At 34.6% G+C, this 13,599-nt stretch overlaps 1 protein-coding gene across 6 annotated transcripts in view; it reads right to left on the bottom strand.

Moving 5' to 3' along the window:
• Dpy19l2 (dpy-19 like 2) overlaps positions 1–13,599 on the bottom strand; it is a 139,526-nt gene that overhangs the window by 106,743 nt on the left and 19,184 nt on the right. For 5 of the 6 annotated variants that reach the window (XM_074065303.1, XM_074065298.1, XM_074065300.1 and 2 more), the window contains exons 5-7: positions 11,887–12,003; positions 6,116–6,209; positions 605–662 (exon numbers count right to left, since the gene is read on the bottom strand). In XM_074065303.1, coding sequence (XP_073921404.1) covers positions 605–662; positions 6,116–6,209; positions 11,887–12,003 — 269 coding nt within the window. The remainder of the gene's footprint in view (positions 1–604; positions 663–6,115; positions 6,210–11,886; positions 12,004–13,599) is intronic. The other variant, XM_074065302.1, reaches the window with a different exon arrangement.

Below are 13,599 nucleotides of genomic sequence, written 5' to 3'. Positions count from 1 at the left end.
GCTTTCAGTTATGCAAAATGATTAAGTTTTAAAGATCAGCTGCACAAAATTTTGTTAAGACTCTATTACACAATTAAAAATCTATTAAGAGGGAAGACCTCATGTTAAGTGTTCCTACCTTAAGAAAAGTTAAGCATATAATTTTTAAAAGAGAGAAAAGGTATTTAGAGCCAGACAGATATAGAATGGGAAACCCAGCTTCATCACATAATGAATGTGGAATATCATGTAAGTAACCTAACCTCTCTAAATTTCAATTTCATAATTTTTATGATGAGGATTATAAACACCTCCCAAAAAGTTTGTTAGGAATAAATGAAATAATGTATGCAAAGTACCTGACTCATTGAGTATAGCATTTCCTTTTCCTATAGAATATATGTATATGCAAACATTTACTAAAAACTAGGTATTTCATATATTTTAAATTCTAATGATTTAAAATTTTAGATCAACACAACTAAAATATCAGCTTACAACATAAGGTTCTTTAAAATACTGCAAAATCATAAATAATATTCAAGTATATATTATTTAATGGCTATGTTTCCTCATTCCTATGTAGTCCCTCTATTTCTTAAATATTATTTTCTAGAAAACAAACCTCTCCATGGTTGAAAAAGTAGCATAGCACGGTAATTAGACCTCCTAATTGAGTCCCACTGTAAAAACAAATATGCAATCTTAATTCATGTAAAATATGTTGAATTTTTCACAAAATTATCTCAGAAATTAAAATCATAGTTTTCTATATTTAAAACATAGTAGTACCTAATCATGTACTAGTAAATATTTTAAAAGTATCCATGTGGTTGGTGTTTCAATCTTAAATGTACAAGCATGCAAAGTACAGGTATAAGGTAATCTAAATTTTAAAACTTACTACCTTTAAAATATTTTCAGAATAAAACATGTAAGCTGTGAATACAAAATATTTTTAACAACAAACCAGCACTTAGGAATTTGAATCACAATTTGTAATAATCTCAGTGGAGGCAAATTTTTCTTATGAAATTGTAATTAAGCAATTAAGAGATGGAGACAAGAGGCTAACGGTTTCATTTAACAGCAATTTAGAACTGTACAAATGACTACAAATATGCTTTTTAAGTCTTCAGGAAGCAACAATTTACAATACAAAAATCAGATGGCAACTAGTCATGGAAGAGTAAGAACTATTTCTCATGTTCCCATTTTGTTGCTGTGTGTGAGAGGGAGAACAGAGGATGCTCACACCCAAAGTTGTGTAGTGTTTTCATGTCTCCTCACACACCCTTCCAGGCCCCACGTTCTAAGTACCATGCCAACAGATGCTTCACATGTTTTGTTCACTGTATCTCCAACTTCATACTTGGAAGACAATAAATATTGGTTGAATGAATGTAAAAAGGAAGGAGTGCAAAAAAAAACAAGCAGAGAAAAGTTAATGAGAAGTGATTTACCATAAAAAGCCTTTAAGTAAAGGAATTCAAGTGATGTACTTTAAGAAAGAAGAAATTGGAAGAAGGAAGATGTGAGAATTAAGAACAAATTGTAAATATGGGAACTGGGCACATGTGGATGAACCTAAACATCTGATGACAAAGTAATAATAATATTGACTGGTGTGGAGAGTAATAGCAGTACTAAACTATGTTACTAACATGTCAGATGTGAGGGGATGTTGTGGAGTAAAGCATTCTAAAATTCCTTGTATTGGTCAGAAGAAGGGGAAAGATGTCAGTTTATTTTAGGTTTTGTTTCAGATTAGATCAAGTTAGAAGTTAGAGGTGCATGTTAGCATTTTATGGTTAGTCACTAAGGGAACAGAAACAGATTATCTATATTCCTAGTTAGTGCCAGTAAAGGAAAGTGGCCAGGGTAAGAAATACAAAAAAAATTCCTCCAAATTTCTGTTTCATTTGTTTCTTATATCTAAGGTTTCCTGTCTCTTCATAGTTTGGGTGACATTGTTATAGCCAGTATCGATTATATCTATGCATCCTTCTGGATGCGGAGACTGGAGACTAATGATGGATTTGGTATTTCAGAACTATGCAACCAATTTTGAGAGACTATTACTTCTTGGGCAACCCTTCCAGTGAAAAATACTAATTTTTAGAAGTTTTAGTCATTGCTGTTTAACATTTTCTATACTGAAAAAAAAACCCTATTTTCAAAAATAGAACATTTAAGTCTGACAAAATAATCTCAAAGTAATCCTTTCCCCAAAAAAACTTTGATTAGCATGAGTGTGTGTGCATACATGCATGCATATAAACTTTCCTATAAAGCATGTAGTAAAACATATAAAGTCTCCTGTTTATACTTAAAAACATGAACATGCAGGTTGCCACCATCTAAGTAGCTGAAAAAGAGAAATGGTTTCACCAAGTCCTCACCTGACTTTCCTGAGACAATTACCTGACTTTTGAGATTATCTGTAGAACCATCAATGTACATATCTAGCACTATTTGTACCCACCAATTTGCAGTATCTGCTCCGTCAATATATTGTCTTGGTTTTTTTTTTTAAGGTACTAGGGTTTAAACTCAGGGCTTCACACTTGCTGGGCAAGTGCTCTACCAAATGAGCCCTTTTTGCTTTAATTTATTTTTTTCAACTACGGTTTCATGTTTTTGACCAAAGCCAGCCTGAGACTGCTATCTTCCTATGGACACCTCCCAAATAGAGGGGAATTACAGGTGAGAGGCACTGCACTCGGCTATCAAGTGTCTTTAAATATGTTTTTCTGCTTCTGTGCTCTACTCTTCCTTATGATCCATTTGCCTATCCCTTTGCCAATATCACAGTCTTATTTACATTAGCTTTATAATACAGCAATAATTGTTAAAGTAAGAACTCTAATCTTAAGAATGCATCAACTGTATTTGACCTTTTGCATTTCTGAGTAACTTTTTTATAGGGCTGGGGCTCTGAGTAACTTCTTAAAACAGTTCATAAAGGTAAGTGAAAAATGTTATGGAGATGGGATGATGACTGGTACAGCACCAAATCTTTAAATCAATTTGGGGATAATTGCCATCTTTTTGATATTTGGGGGGAACATAGAGTGTATATTCTTTTCCTTTTTCACTCAACATTATGTTTTGAACTTATTTTATTATTATAACTATTAAGACATTAATTGTACAAATTTATGAGGTTCACTGTGGTATTTCCATACATGCATACACTGTGCAGTGGTCATGTCCATCTACCTTTCTTCTACTCTCAATCCCAGTTCCTCCCCGTTGGGACCCTTCCCAGTGTCTAGAGTTCCCTCTTGATTTCTTTGTGTCTCTCCATCCCCATTACCCTTTCTTGTCTCTAGTGTCTAATATTCCATTCTGTACTTCTGCAAGGATGACTTATTGGCTTCCATAAATGAGATCATAAACATTACGTTTGAAGATATATTCACATTGTTGTCTGTAGTTTTAGTATGTTCATTCTTCTTGCTTATATGGTGTTTGTCTGTATAAATTTATTGATCAGTTCTGCTGTTGATGGATATTTGTGTGGAATGAAGCTTTTACAAAATGTACATGTGTTTGGGGAACATATGTGCATGTTTCTATTTGGTTTATACCTAGCATTACATTTAACAGTAAAATGTTTAATATTATTCAATATTGAGTCTTCTGACCCCAGAAAAGAGCATCTCTATCCATTTTAGATTTTCCTAAATACATCTCAATAAAGTTTTAACCATTTTCCCACAAAGGTCATATATATCTTTTGCTGGATTTATTCTTAGGAACTTCATGCTTTTACTGCTAATGTAAATAGCATCCTTTCGTGGTTTAAGGTCAGCCTGGGCAAATAGTTCACTAAACCTCATTTCCAAAATAGCCAAAGCAAAATGGACTGGAGGCGTGACTTGAGTGGTACAGCATCTGCTTTGCTAGTGAGAAAGCCCTGAGTTTAAAAAAAAAACAAAACATTTAGTGAATCCCAGCACTCAGGATGTCAAAGCAGGAGGATTTTGAGTTCAAGGCCATTCTAAGTTACATAGCCACATCCTGTCTCAAATAAAAGCAAACAAACACACAAATGAATAATTTTAGACAGATGCAGGATACAGACTAAGTTTTGGGAGCTTCTGGTGAATATTTAGCATTTAAAATCCGGAAAACTGATGAGATTTTCTAGGGAAAGTTTATAAAAGGAAAAAGTAGAGTAAGACTAAATGTAATTTGTAGATGGGAATATTTAGAAAGAAACTGCAAAGTATAACTTGCATAGCTCAGAAGAATATATTAACTTTATTTATAAAGGCATTGTGCTTAGTAATAATGATATTAATAAATGACGGAAAGCAAAGTATCTGCCTAAAACAGACTAGATATAAACTACTGTCCATCAAAATTTTATTTCTGTTTCTGTAAAAATACCTAATCTCTGAAACAACATGGAAAATGCTTAAAAGTATGTGAGCAAAAATTAAGGAGGAATGTAAAAGTTGGACTGTACTATGATTAAAACTATGTAAAAATATGTGTATATGTGTTTGTACACATATAAATAGGTAATAATGAAACTAAATGAAAATTACTTACTTCAAAAAATAAATAGCATCCATTTAAAATTTGTTTGATAATAGAGTATAGAATTTATAATGTTTTGTATTAATTTTTGTACCCAGTAACATTATAAATTGTCTTGTTTCAAATACTTAATGTATAAATTAAAATTTTTTCTACATTCACAATTATGTGAACATGCTTTTCAGAACAATTATTTCTCTTTCCAATCCTTATCCTTTTTTTTTTGTTTTGGTGAAACAGGGCTTTGAACTCAGGTCCTCACACTTGATAGGCAAGCATTCTACCACTTGAGCCATACACCCAACCCTTTTGGCTTTAGTTACTTTTTAAGATAGGGTCTCATGTTTTGTCAGGAGCTACCCTTGGACCAAAACCCTCCCACCTGTACAACTCATGTAGCTGGACTACAGACATACACCACCAGGCCCAGCTTACTGATTGAGGTGGGGCTTATTAACTTTTTTTGCCCAGATGGTCTCGAACCATCTTGATGTCCACCTCCTCAGTAGCAGGGATTACAGCTATGTACCACCATATCTGGCCTTCAATCCTTATACTTATTATTACTTTTTCTTAACTTACTGTGCTGGGTAGGATATCTGACACAGTGCTGAATGTGTTACTAATTTTCATTGATTTTATGCTGAAAACTTCTTCAAACAAGGGGTTTGTATAAACACTAATGTCTATATTAACATAAATCCTGTAAAACTCAATAAATACTTGTTGAAAAAAATACATCTACATTTTTAACTTCAGAATGTTAGCAGTTCCACTGAAGAAACCAAAAAAATGATAACAGTGGCTTAACAATATGTCATTCAACAAAAAATAAGTGTCTATTGGCATAATTGTTCAGCAGTTATGCCATATATATTTGCTACTTTTATGAATTTTCTCTCATGGTCACAAGATGTAACTCCAGGTAGTATATCCAAATAAAAGCATGAAGAAATAGAGAAGGGGCGTTTTGAATTTGCCCTTTTGCAAAGGTAAATGCTTTCCTAGGTGTAACCAAGGCTGACTATGCCTTATTTTTCACTGACAAAAGCTGGTTTTTATGGCTCTCCAAAGGAGCAATGAAAAGTAGGAGAAAACACAATTGTCATCTGAGACTAAGTACATTGATACTCCAAAATTGTGGCACTACTATCAAGAAAGATAGGCTAGCAAATTCAAGTGTCTACCACAGGTGATGCATGGTTTTTTAAATAGGTGACTTAATCTCATAAATAGAATAAAATTAGAAATAATATACTACTAATGCCAACCAGAGATGACATCTGGTGTTGTAATGATTTTATACACAAACTAGAGGTATTTTCATTAAAACCTTTGCTTTAAAATCTTCTTTAGTTTTTAAAAATATCCCTACAAGGATAAAGGGAGGGAGGTCTTTAAGACATTCTTAAAGCAGCAGCTCCAGTTTCTGACTATATGGTATTAAACTCCTGAAAAATCAAGTAATTCTACAAACTTTCCTATGAATGAATTCATCTCATTTGTTCTCCTTTTCATTTGATCAACAAATATGTGTTGGTCCCTATAAACTCACTGTTAAGATCTTTTAATTTGGCAGTCTTACCTCAGATATGTACCATATATGAAGAACAATCCCATCATTAGTCCATTTAAAATAAAAATCACACCGATGTAAAAGCAAGCAGGGTCTCCCAATCCTTTAAAAAGATACACATGATTCAGTATTCAGTATTCAATGAACAAATGGCTATAAAGCAATTGAGCATAATTGTTTCAGTGCTTTGCAATCAAGAGCATGAATTTGCTGAAATTATTTGCTTTCCTGATTGCTGCTTGAATAGTTATAATAATCTTCATCTTTCTACAGCTTTTTTTTTAACAGTGCTGAGGATAAAACCCAGGGCCTCACATACTCCAGTTGAGTGCTCTACCACTGAACCACACCCCCAACCCCCTACAATATACATTTAGTTATATTTATACTTTCCCTTAATGAAGTATTTTTAGACTGCAGTGATTTAGGTGGTTCTGCAATTGTTCAGTGTCTGGAACCATCTGTTGAGCCATGTAGTGAAGTCCCAGAGAAAAGCCAATGTAGTATTTTTATCTTTTGACAAGTTCTTGGATGACTAAAACATAATTCTTGACCTCAAGTAGTACTTCAGTCTATATGAGATGGTCAGTTATTTGATCTATTATTGTGTATAGACAAAATCTTAATGTATCCCATATATAAGACTGTGTTTGTATGTGTAGCACTTCCTATGTTTTATAATCACCATTTCACGTAATTCTCAGATGAAATTAATGCGGTGAGTTGGTATGAAAGTATTTTTTATGGCTGAGGAAACACAGCATAGAAAACTCACCAAAGGGTACTTGGCTCCACACTGGAGTCAACTCTGCAAGCTAGCTCTTATGATTCCTTCTCCCTCTCTGACAACTCCTTTCAATGTGTTCTAAAAACCTCCTCCTCAACACTGGATCACCTTAACCCTGTGACTTGCTCTGTTCTCTCAGTTTGCATATTCTCCTTAAGAAAATTCTTGGGAAAAAATTGGCAGCTACGGTGGGGAAATCAGATCTCCAAAGCTTGAGATGATGGAGCCACACTTGGGTAATTCTGATTGCTCCAAGCCAAAATAATAACCACCAACACATTAGGTGCAGATAAAAATTCAAAGACTAACCCTTAAATAACCTTTAATTGCACCTAACAGCCACGAAAATCCCTCCTGGCACAGCCAGCAAGGCACATCCAGCTCTGGCCCTGGGAGAAAAGTCCCCAGCTGCTTCTCATTCTATGAAGCCAGTTTTACATTCCTCCCAAAACCAAACAAGGACATACCCAAAAAGGAGAACTACATGCCAATCTCCACAATGAACATCGATGCAAAAATCCTTAATAAGCCGAATCCAACAACATATCAGAAAGATCACTCACCACAACCAAGTCGGCTTCATCCCAGAGATGCAGGGATGATTCAACATATGCAAATCAATAAATGTAATACAGCACATTAATAGAAGCAAAGATAAAAACCACTTGATAATTTCAATAGATGCAGAAAAAGCCTTTGATAATATTCAACACCACTTCATGATAAAAGTTCTAAGAAAACTAGGAATAGAAGGAATGTACCTCAACATTATAAAGGCTATATATGACAAACCTATAGCCAACATCATACTTAAAGGGGAAAAACTGAAACCACTTCCCCTAAAGTCAGGAATGAAACAAGGGTGCCCACTGTCTCTATTCCTATTCAACATAGTCCTGGAATTCCTAGCCAGAGTGATAAGGCAAGAAGAAATAAAAGGAATAAAAATAGGTAAAGAAACAGTCAAAGTATACCTATTTGCAGACACATTATCCTATACCTCAAAGACCCAAAAAGCTCTACCCACAAAGTTCTAGACACCATAAACAGCTTCAGCAATGCAGCAGTATACAAAATCAACTTACAAAAATCAGTAGCCTTTTTATACATGAACAATAAACAAATTGAGAAAGAATACAGGAAAACAATTCCACTTACAATAGCCTCAAAAAAATCAAATACCTAAGTAAAACTTAACAAAGGATGTGAATGACCTCTACAAGGAGAACTACAAACCTTTGAAGAAAGAGATCAAGGAAGACTACGGAAGATGGAAAGCTCACCCATACTTATGGATTGGTAGAATCAACATAGTAAAAATGGGATACTACGAAAAGTAATCTACCTGTTCAACACAATTCACATCAAAATCCCAATAACATTCATCACAGAGATTGAAAAATCTACCCTAAAGTTCATTTGGAAACACAAAAGACTGTGAATAGCCAAGGCAATACTGAGCCAAAAAAAGCAACTTTGGAGGTATCTCAATACCCAACTTCAAACTGTACTACAGAGCCACAGCAATAAAAACAGCACAGTACTGGCACAAAAACAGGTATGAAGACCAGTGGAACAGAATAGAGGACCCAGCTATGAATCCATGCAGCTATGCCCAACTTATTCTTGACAAAGGCCCCAAAAAAGAGAAAAGACAGCCTCTTCAACAAATGGTGCTAGGAAAAGTGACTATCTGCCTGCAGAAAACTGAAACTAGATCCATGCCTGTCACCATGTACTAGTATCAAATCAAAGTGGATTAAAAATGTTAATATCAGACCCAAAACCTTGCAGTTAGTGCACAAAAGAGTGGAGAATACCCTGGAAACAATAGATATAGTCAAGGACTTCCTCAGTAGAACTCCATCACCCCAGCAACTAAGAGAAAGGATGGACAAATGGGACTACATGAAATTAAAATCTTCTGCACAACAACAGAAATGGTCTCTAAATTGAAGAGACCACCCACAGAGTGGAAGAAAATATTTGCTAGCTATACATCAGACAAAGCACTGATAACTAGAATATATAGAGAGCTCAAAAAACTAAACTCCCCCAAAATCAATGAACCAATAAAGAAGTGGGCAACTGAACTAAACAGAACTTTTTCTAAGGAAGAAACCTAAATGGCCAAAAACACATGAACAAATACAAACCATCCCTGGCCATAAAGGAAATGCAAATCAAAACCACACCAAGATCCCACCTCACTCCTGTTAGAAGGGCTATCATCAAGAATACAACCAACAACAAATGCTGGCGAGGATACAGGGGAAAAGGAACCCTTATACATTGCTGGTGGGACTGTAAACTAGTAGAACCATTATGGAAAACATTACGGATGCTCCTTAAAAAACTAAACGTAGATCTGACATATGATCCAGCAATACCACTCCTAGGGATATACCCAAAGGAGTGCAACTCAAGTTATTACAGAGGCACCTGCACACCTATGTATATTGCAGCACTATTTACAATAGCTAAGCTATGGAAACAGCCAAGATGCCCCACAACTCATGAATGGATCAACAAAATGTGGTATTTATACACAATGGACTTTTACTCAGCCACAAAGAAGAATGAAATTTTATCATTCGCAAGTAAATGGATGGAACTGGAGAACATCCTCTTAAGTGAAGTTATTCAGGCTCAGAAGGCCAAAAATTTTCTCTTTATATGCAGATTATAAAACAAATGCAGTAGTATTTTTGGAAACGGGTCACATGCAAAGGGGAGTATGTGCATGGGAGGAATAGGGAAAGAGAAGGAAACCTAAAACTTGAATGTAGTTGATGTGCTCCCTGTTAAGGAGGGAATAAAGTAATCTTAAATTAGCAGAGGCCACTATGAGAAGGGGAACAAGAAGTAGCAAAGAGGTCTGGTAGAGATGAACCAATGTGGGTTGCAATACACAAGTGCATGGAAGCAACACTAGGAATCTCTCTATATAGCTATCTTTATCCCAAACTAGCAAAAATGCTATGTCTTTCTTATTATCTCTTATGTTTTCTCTTTAACAAAATCAGAGATGAAGAGGGCAGAACAGGTTCTGCCTGGAAGCGGGGAGGGGAGGGGAAGGGGGCGGCTTGGGGGTGTCAGATGGTTAGGGGTGTGGGGGGGTTGGTGGAGAGGTGGCACAAACAATATATACACATGTAAGTAAATGTAAAAATGATAAAATAAAAGGAGAAAGAAAATTCTTCCACTTTCATAGCTCCAGTTACCATCTTTATAAAGATGACACTAAGTCTGTATTCAGATTGGAACTTTCTTCTTATTCCCAAACTATATATTCAGGTAACCATTTAACATCTCCACTTTGATATCTTACAAGTACCTCAAACTAAACCATTCACAATGAAATAGCTGATGTCTTACAAGTACTTCAAACTAAAACATTCACAATGAAATAGCAATTCTAACTGGTACCTTTCACATTTCCTACCATCCAAAGGGACTCAATGACTCAAGCTAGAAACCAAGCAGAGAGTTACACACAACTCTTCACTTTCCTTTCTCTCTCCCAAATATCTTATTTCCAAAATGCCTCTCAAATCCAGGTTTTCACAGTTATCTTTCCTACACTCACTTGTTGAGAGCACAACAGTCTTCTATCTGGCCTCACGGAACTCATCTCCATCCTTTATTAATACCCTCTCTATAGAACTGCTAAAATAGTGTTTCAAGGTGTGAATGTGTTGAAGTTCTTCAATACAAAAAAATCCTTCACCAGCATATGACCTGTCATGATCTCACCCTTGCTTCCATTCCAGCATCATTTTCCAACAGTTTTCTTCCCTGTTCTCTATTCAGGATGTCTAGTCTCTCAGCTTCCTTTTGTCTCAGAATTTTAAAATATGTTGGTCCCCATTCTTGAAATACTTCTTACTTCTAACATCAGCAGCCTTAGTTTGTCATTTGCACTATCCATCACAGTTATAAGTGCTTACAGGCCTCATATAATGTAAACTCTGAGGAGAAGACCACATCCACCCATCTTTCATTATGTCCCAAGTGCCAAACACTAACTTATCATTCATTGGGAACTTAATACTCTATGTACTCCTATAGAAAGTGAGGTTTTTCTTCCCTCAAAAAAAATTATACTTTCTACATAGCTATCAATACTCTAATTTTATGTGGCATTATGTCCATTCCTTTATGTTCCTTAAACATCTATCAATGTTATTTTACATCTTATAAAGATGATCTAAAGGAATCAATAAAAATGTAATAAATACAAATTTCTTATTTATATTACTATAAATAAGATATGTTTATAAAATATAGTAAATAGTCAGATAGTGGAAACTTTGAAGAAATAAAAACAACTGTGTAAATATTATGCAAGTAGACATGTAGCACTGAATAGGAGTCTCAAAAGACAGCATCATACATGAATTGTAAAAGCACTGGACTACAAAACCTTAAACAGAAGTGACTAACCATTATATGTCCTGGAAAACTGTTACATAATTCCAAAAGTAGTTTCTTCACCAAGACACCAATGTAGAAGATACAGAAGAAAAGTTTGTTTAAAATTATCCATGGGCTGTGAGCAAGTAGTAAAATAATATTTCTAATACAATCTATTTTTATATACGTGATTAAGTACTTACCAAATGAATTCATTAACTATTTCAAGGATATATTTGACTGATTAATCTAGCCTCAAAATTTATATATTTAAGTCATCCAGAACACTTTTTTTTGTATTATCTCATTCTGAAATGGAAGACTTTTACTCAAAATTGCTTTACACTGGAGTATGTTAGTACTCAAATTCCAAACTTATATTCAAATTATTAAGTACATAGACGTCTCAGAAAACTCCTTTAAAGTGTAAAATACTTATTGAGATGAATCATTTCTACGGTGTTTTAAAGACAAAAGTTAATCTCGGTAGTTTTCAATGATTGTTAAGATGAGTTATGCCATAGCAAGGTTTATGGAAATGCAGGTGGCAGATCAGCAGTGTTTGGGGAAGACATGCCTTCACAGCTTTGAACTTCATTGAGAGGTTCTATTCTGGTGACATTCCAGCAGGTCTTCGTTTCTACCCCCAATAAATTCATTGTTCCCATGAACATGCGATACCAGTAGGCTATGACTACCTACAAAGATAAAAATAGAAAGACAAAACAGAATATGTTCCCTTCCAAATAATAATTTTTCTCAAAATACTATTTTATCATAGTATTATAAACACTGACAAACTTTTTAAAGGATTACTCTTAAAATTTTATACATATATATATTCTAGGATATATATATACACACACACACACTAACCAATTCTATAACTGCAAAAACCAAATATAAAAGTATGCAATTAAAATATGATGGCATTTACTGAAAAATATAAATATTTACAGAAATAATTAATGGCATTTCATTTAAATTTTTTGCTTTCTTCATTAAAATATATGAAGTATATTATTTGAAAAACGGGAATGAAGTAGAATAACACCCCCTATACCCATGGAAACTTTGACCAAGCAGAAGATTTAACTATAATTCCTAGCAATCTTCAATCTATTATTTTTCTTTTTATGGTACTTGAGGGTCAAACTAGGGTCTTGTGCTTGCTAGGCAGGTGCTCTGCCACCCCTTTTTTGCTTTAGTCATTTTTCTAAAAGGGTCTCACTTTTATGTTTGGGATGGCCAGCACCACAAATCTCCTATTTACACTTCCTGCAGATCTGGGATGACAGAGTGTGTGCCACCACACTCAGTTTATTTGTTGAGATGTGGTCTTGCTAACTGTTTTTCAGGACTAGCATCAAACTGAGATCCTCCTGTTCTCCACCTCCAGAGTAGCCAGGATTATAGGTGTGAGCCACCATGTCAATCCACTTTTAAAAACTCAAAGACAGGGGGTTAAAAAAAGAAGAAGAAATTACAGAGAAAATGTTCATAGCTGGGAGAGTTCTTTAAAAAAAAAAGACCTAAAGTTTGAAAAAATAATCTGAGATCATTGTGGGGAGAGTCAAAATACAAAGAATTGAAAAGAGAAAGTAAGAACCACCTAATGGCTAACACTTTCAACATTTGGGTGGTCATCATTCCCATCATCTCCCTGGGCAATTAAAGCACATAGCTAGTTACTCAATATTATAGAATGCCATCATATTTTAGGCACTAGGGTCATACATACTAAACATCATAAACATCTTTCCATGTCCAGAAAGTGTAGATTTACTATTTTATCATTTTATTTTTCAAAACTAGCATTCTGCTAAAATTTGTCATTTCTATTGCTGTCATACACATACAGAAAATTACTACATTACATGTATGTGCTAAATCTAGAATTATAGTCCTCTCAAGAATGCACTTTAACATGGTAGGGAAAGCATGGCTTTGAAATCAGGATTGAACTCAAAATTCTGACTCTGAAAGTTATGGTGTCCATGGGCTCACATGATCCTTCAGCCTCTGACCCTCAGCTCATCTTTTAAGCGAGTTTAATGATAGCCATTTTGCAAGAGAGATGAGATGAGATGAGAGCTTATATGTAAAGTGCTGGCATATAGTAAGCATTAAACATTTTTACCTTTCAAAACATATTGCTCTAAACTTTTTTGGCTTAAAATGATACATTAATCTCATGAACACAAAAAGTATGAACATACAACTTAACATTCTCATACTACACAGAGTTGGCAGTAAATCCAGGCCTTCTTAATTTTGCATTTACGCAATG

The sequence above is a fragment of the Castor canadensis genome, chromosome 2 (assembly GCF_047511655.1).
Source record: "Castor canadensis chromosome 2, mCasCan1.hap1v2, whole genome shotgun sequence".
NCBI lineage: Eukaryota > Metazoa > Chordata > Mammalia > Rodentia > Castoridae > Castor > Castor canadensis.
Note: the sequence above shows the minus strand (reverse complement) of the source record. Positions and strands in the feature narration are given on the sequence as shown.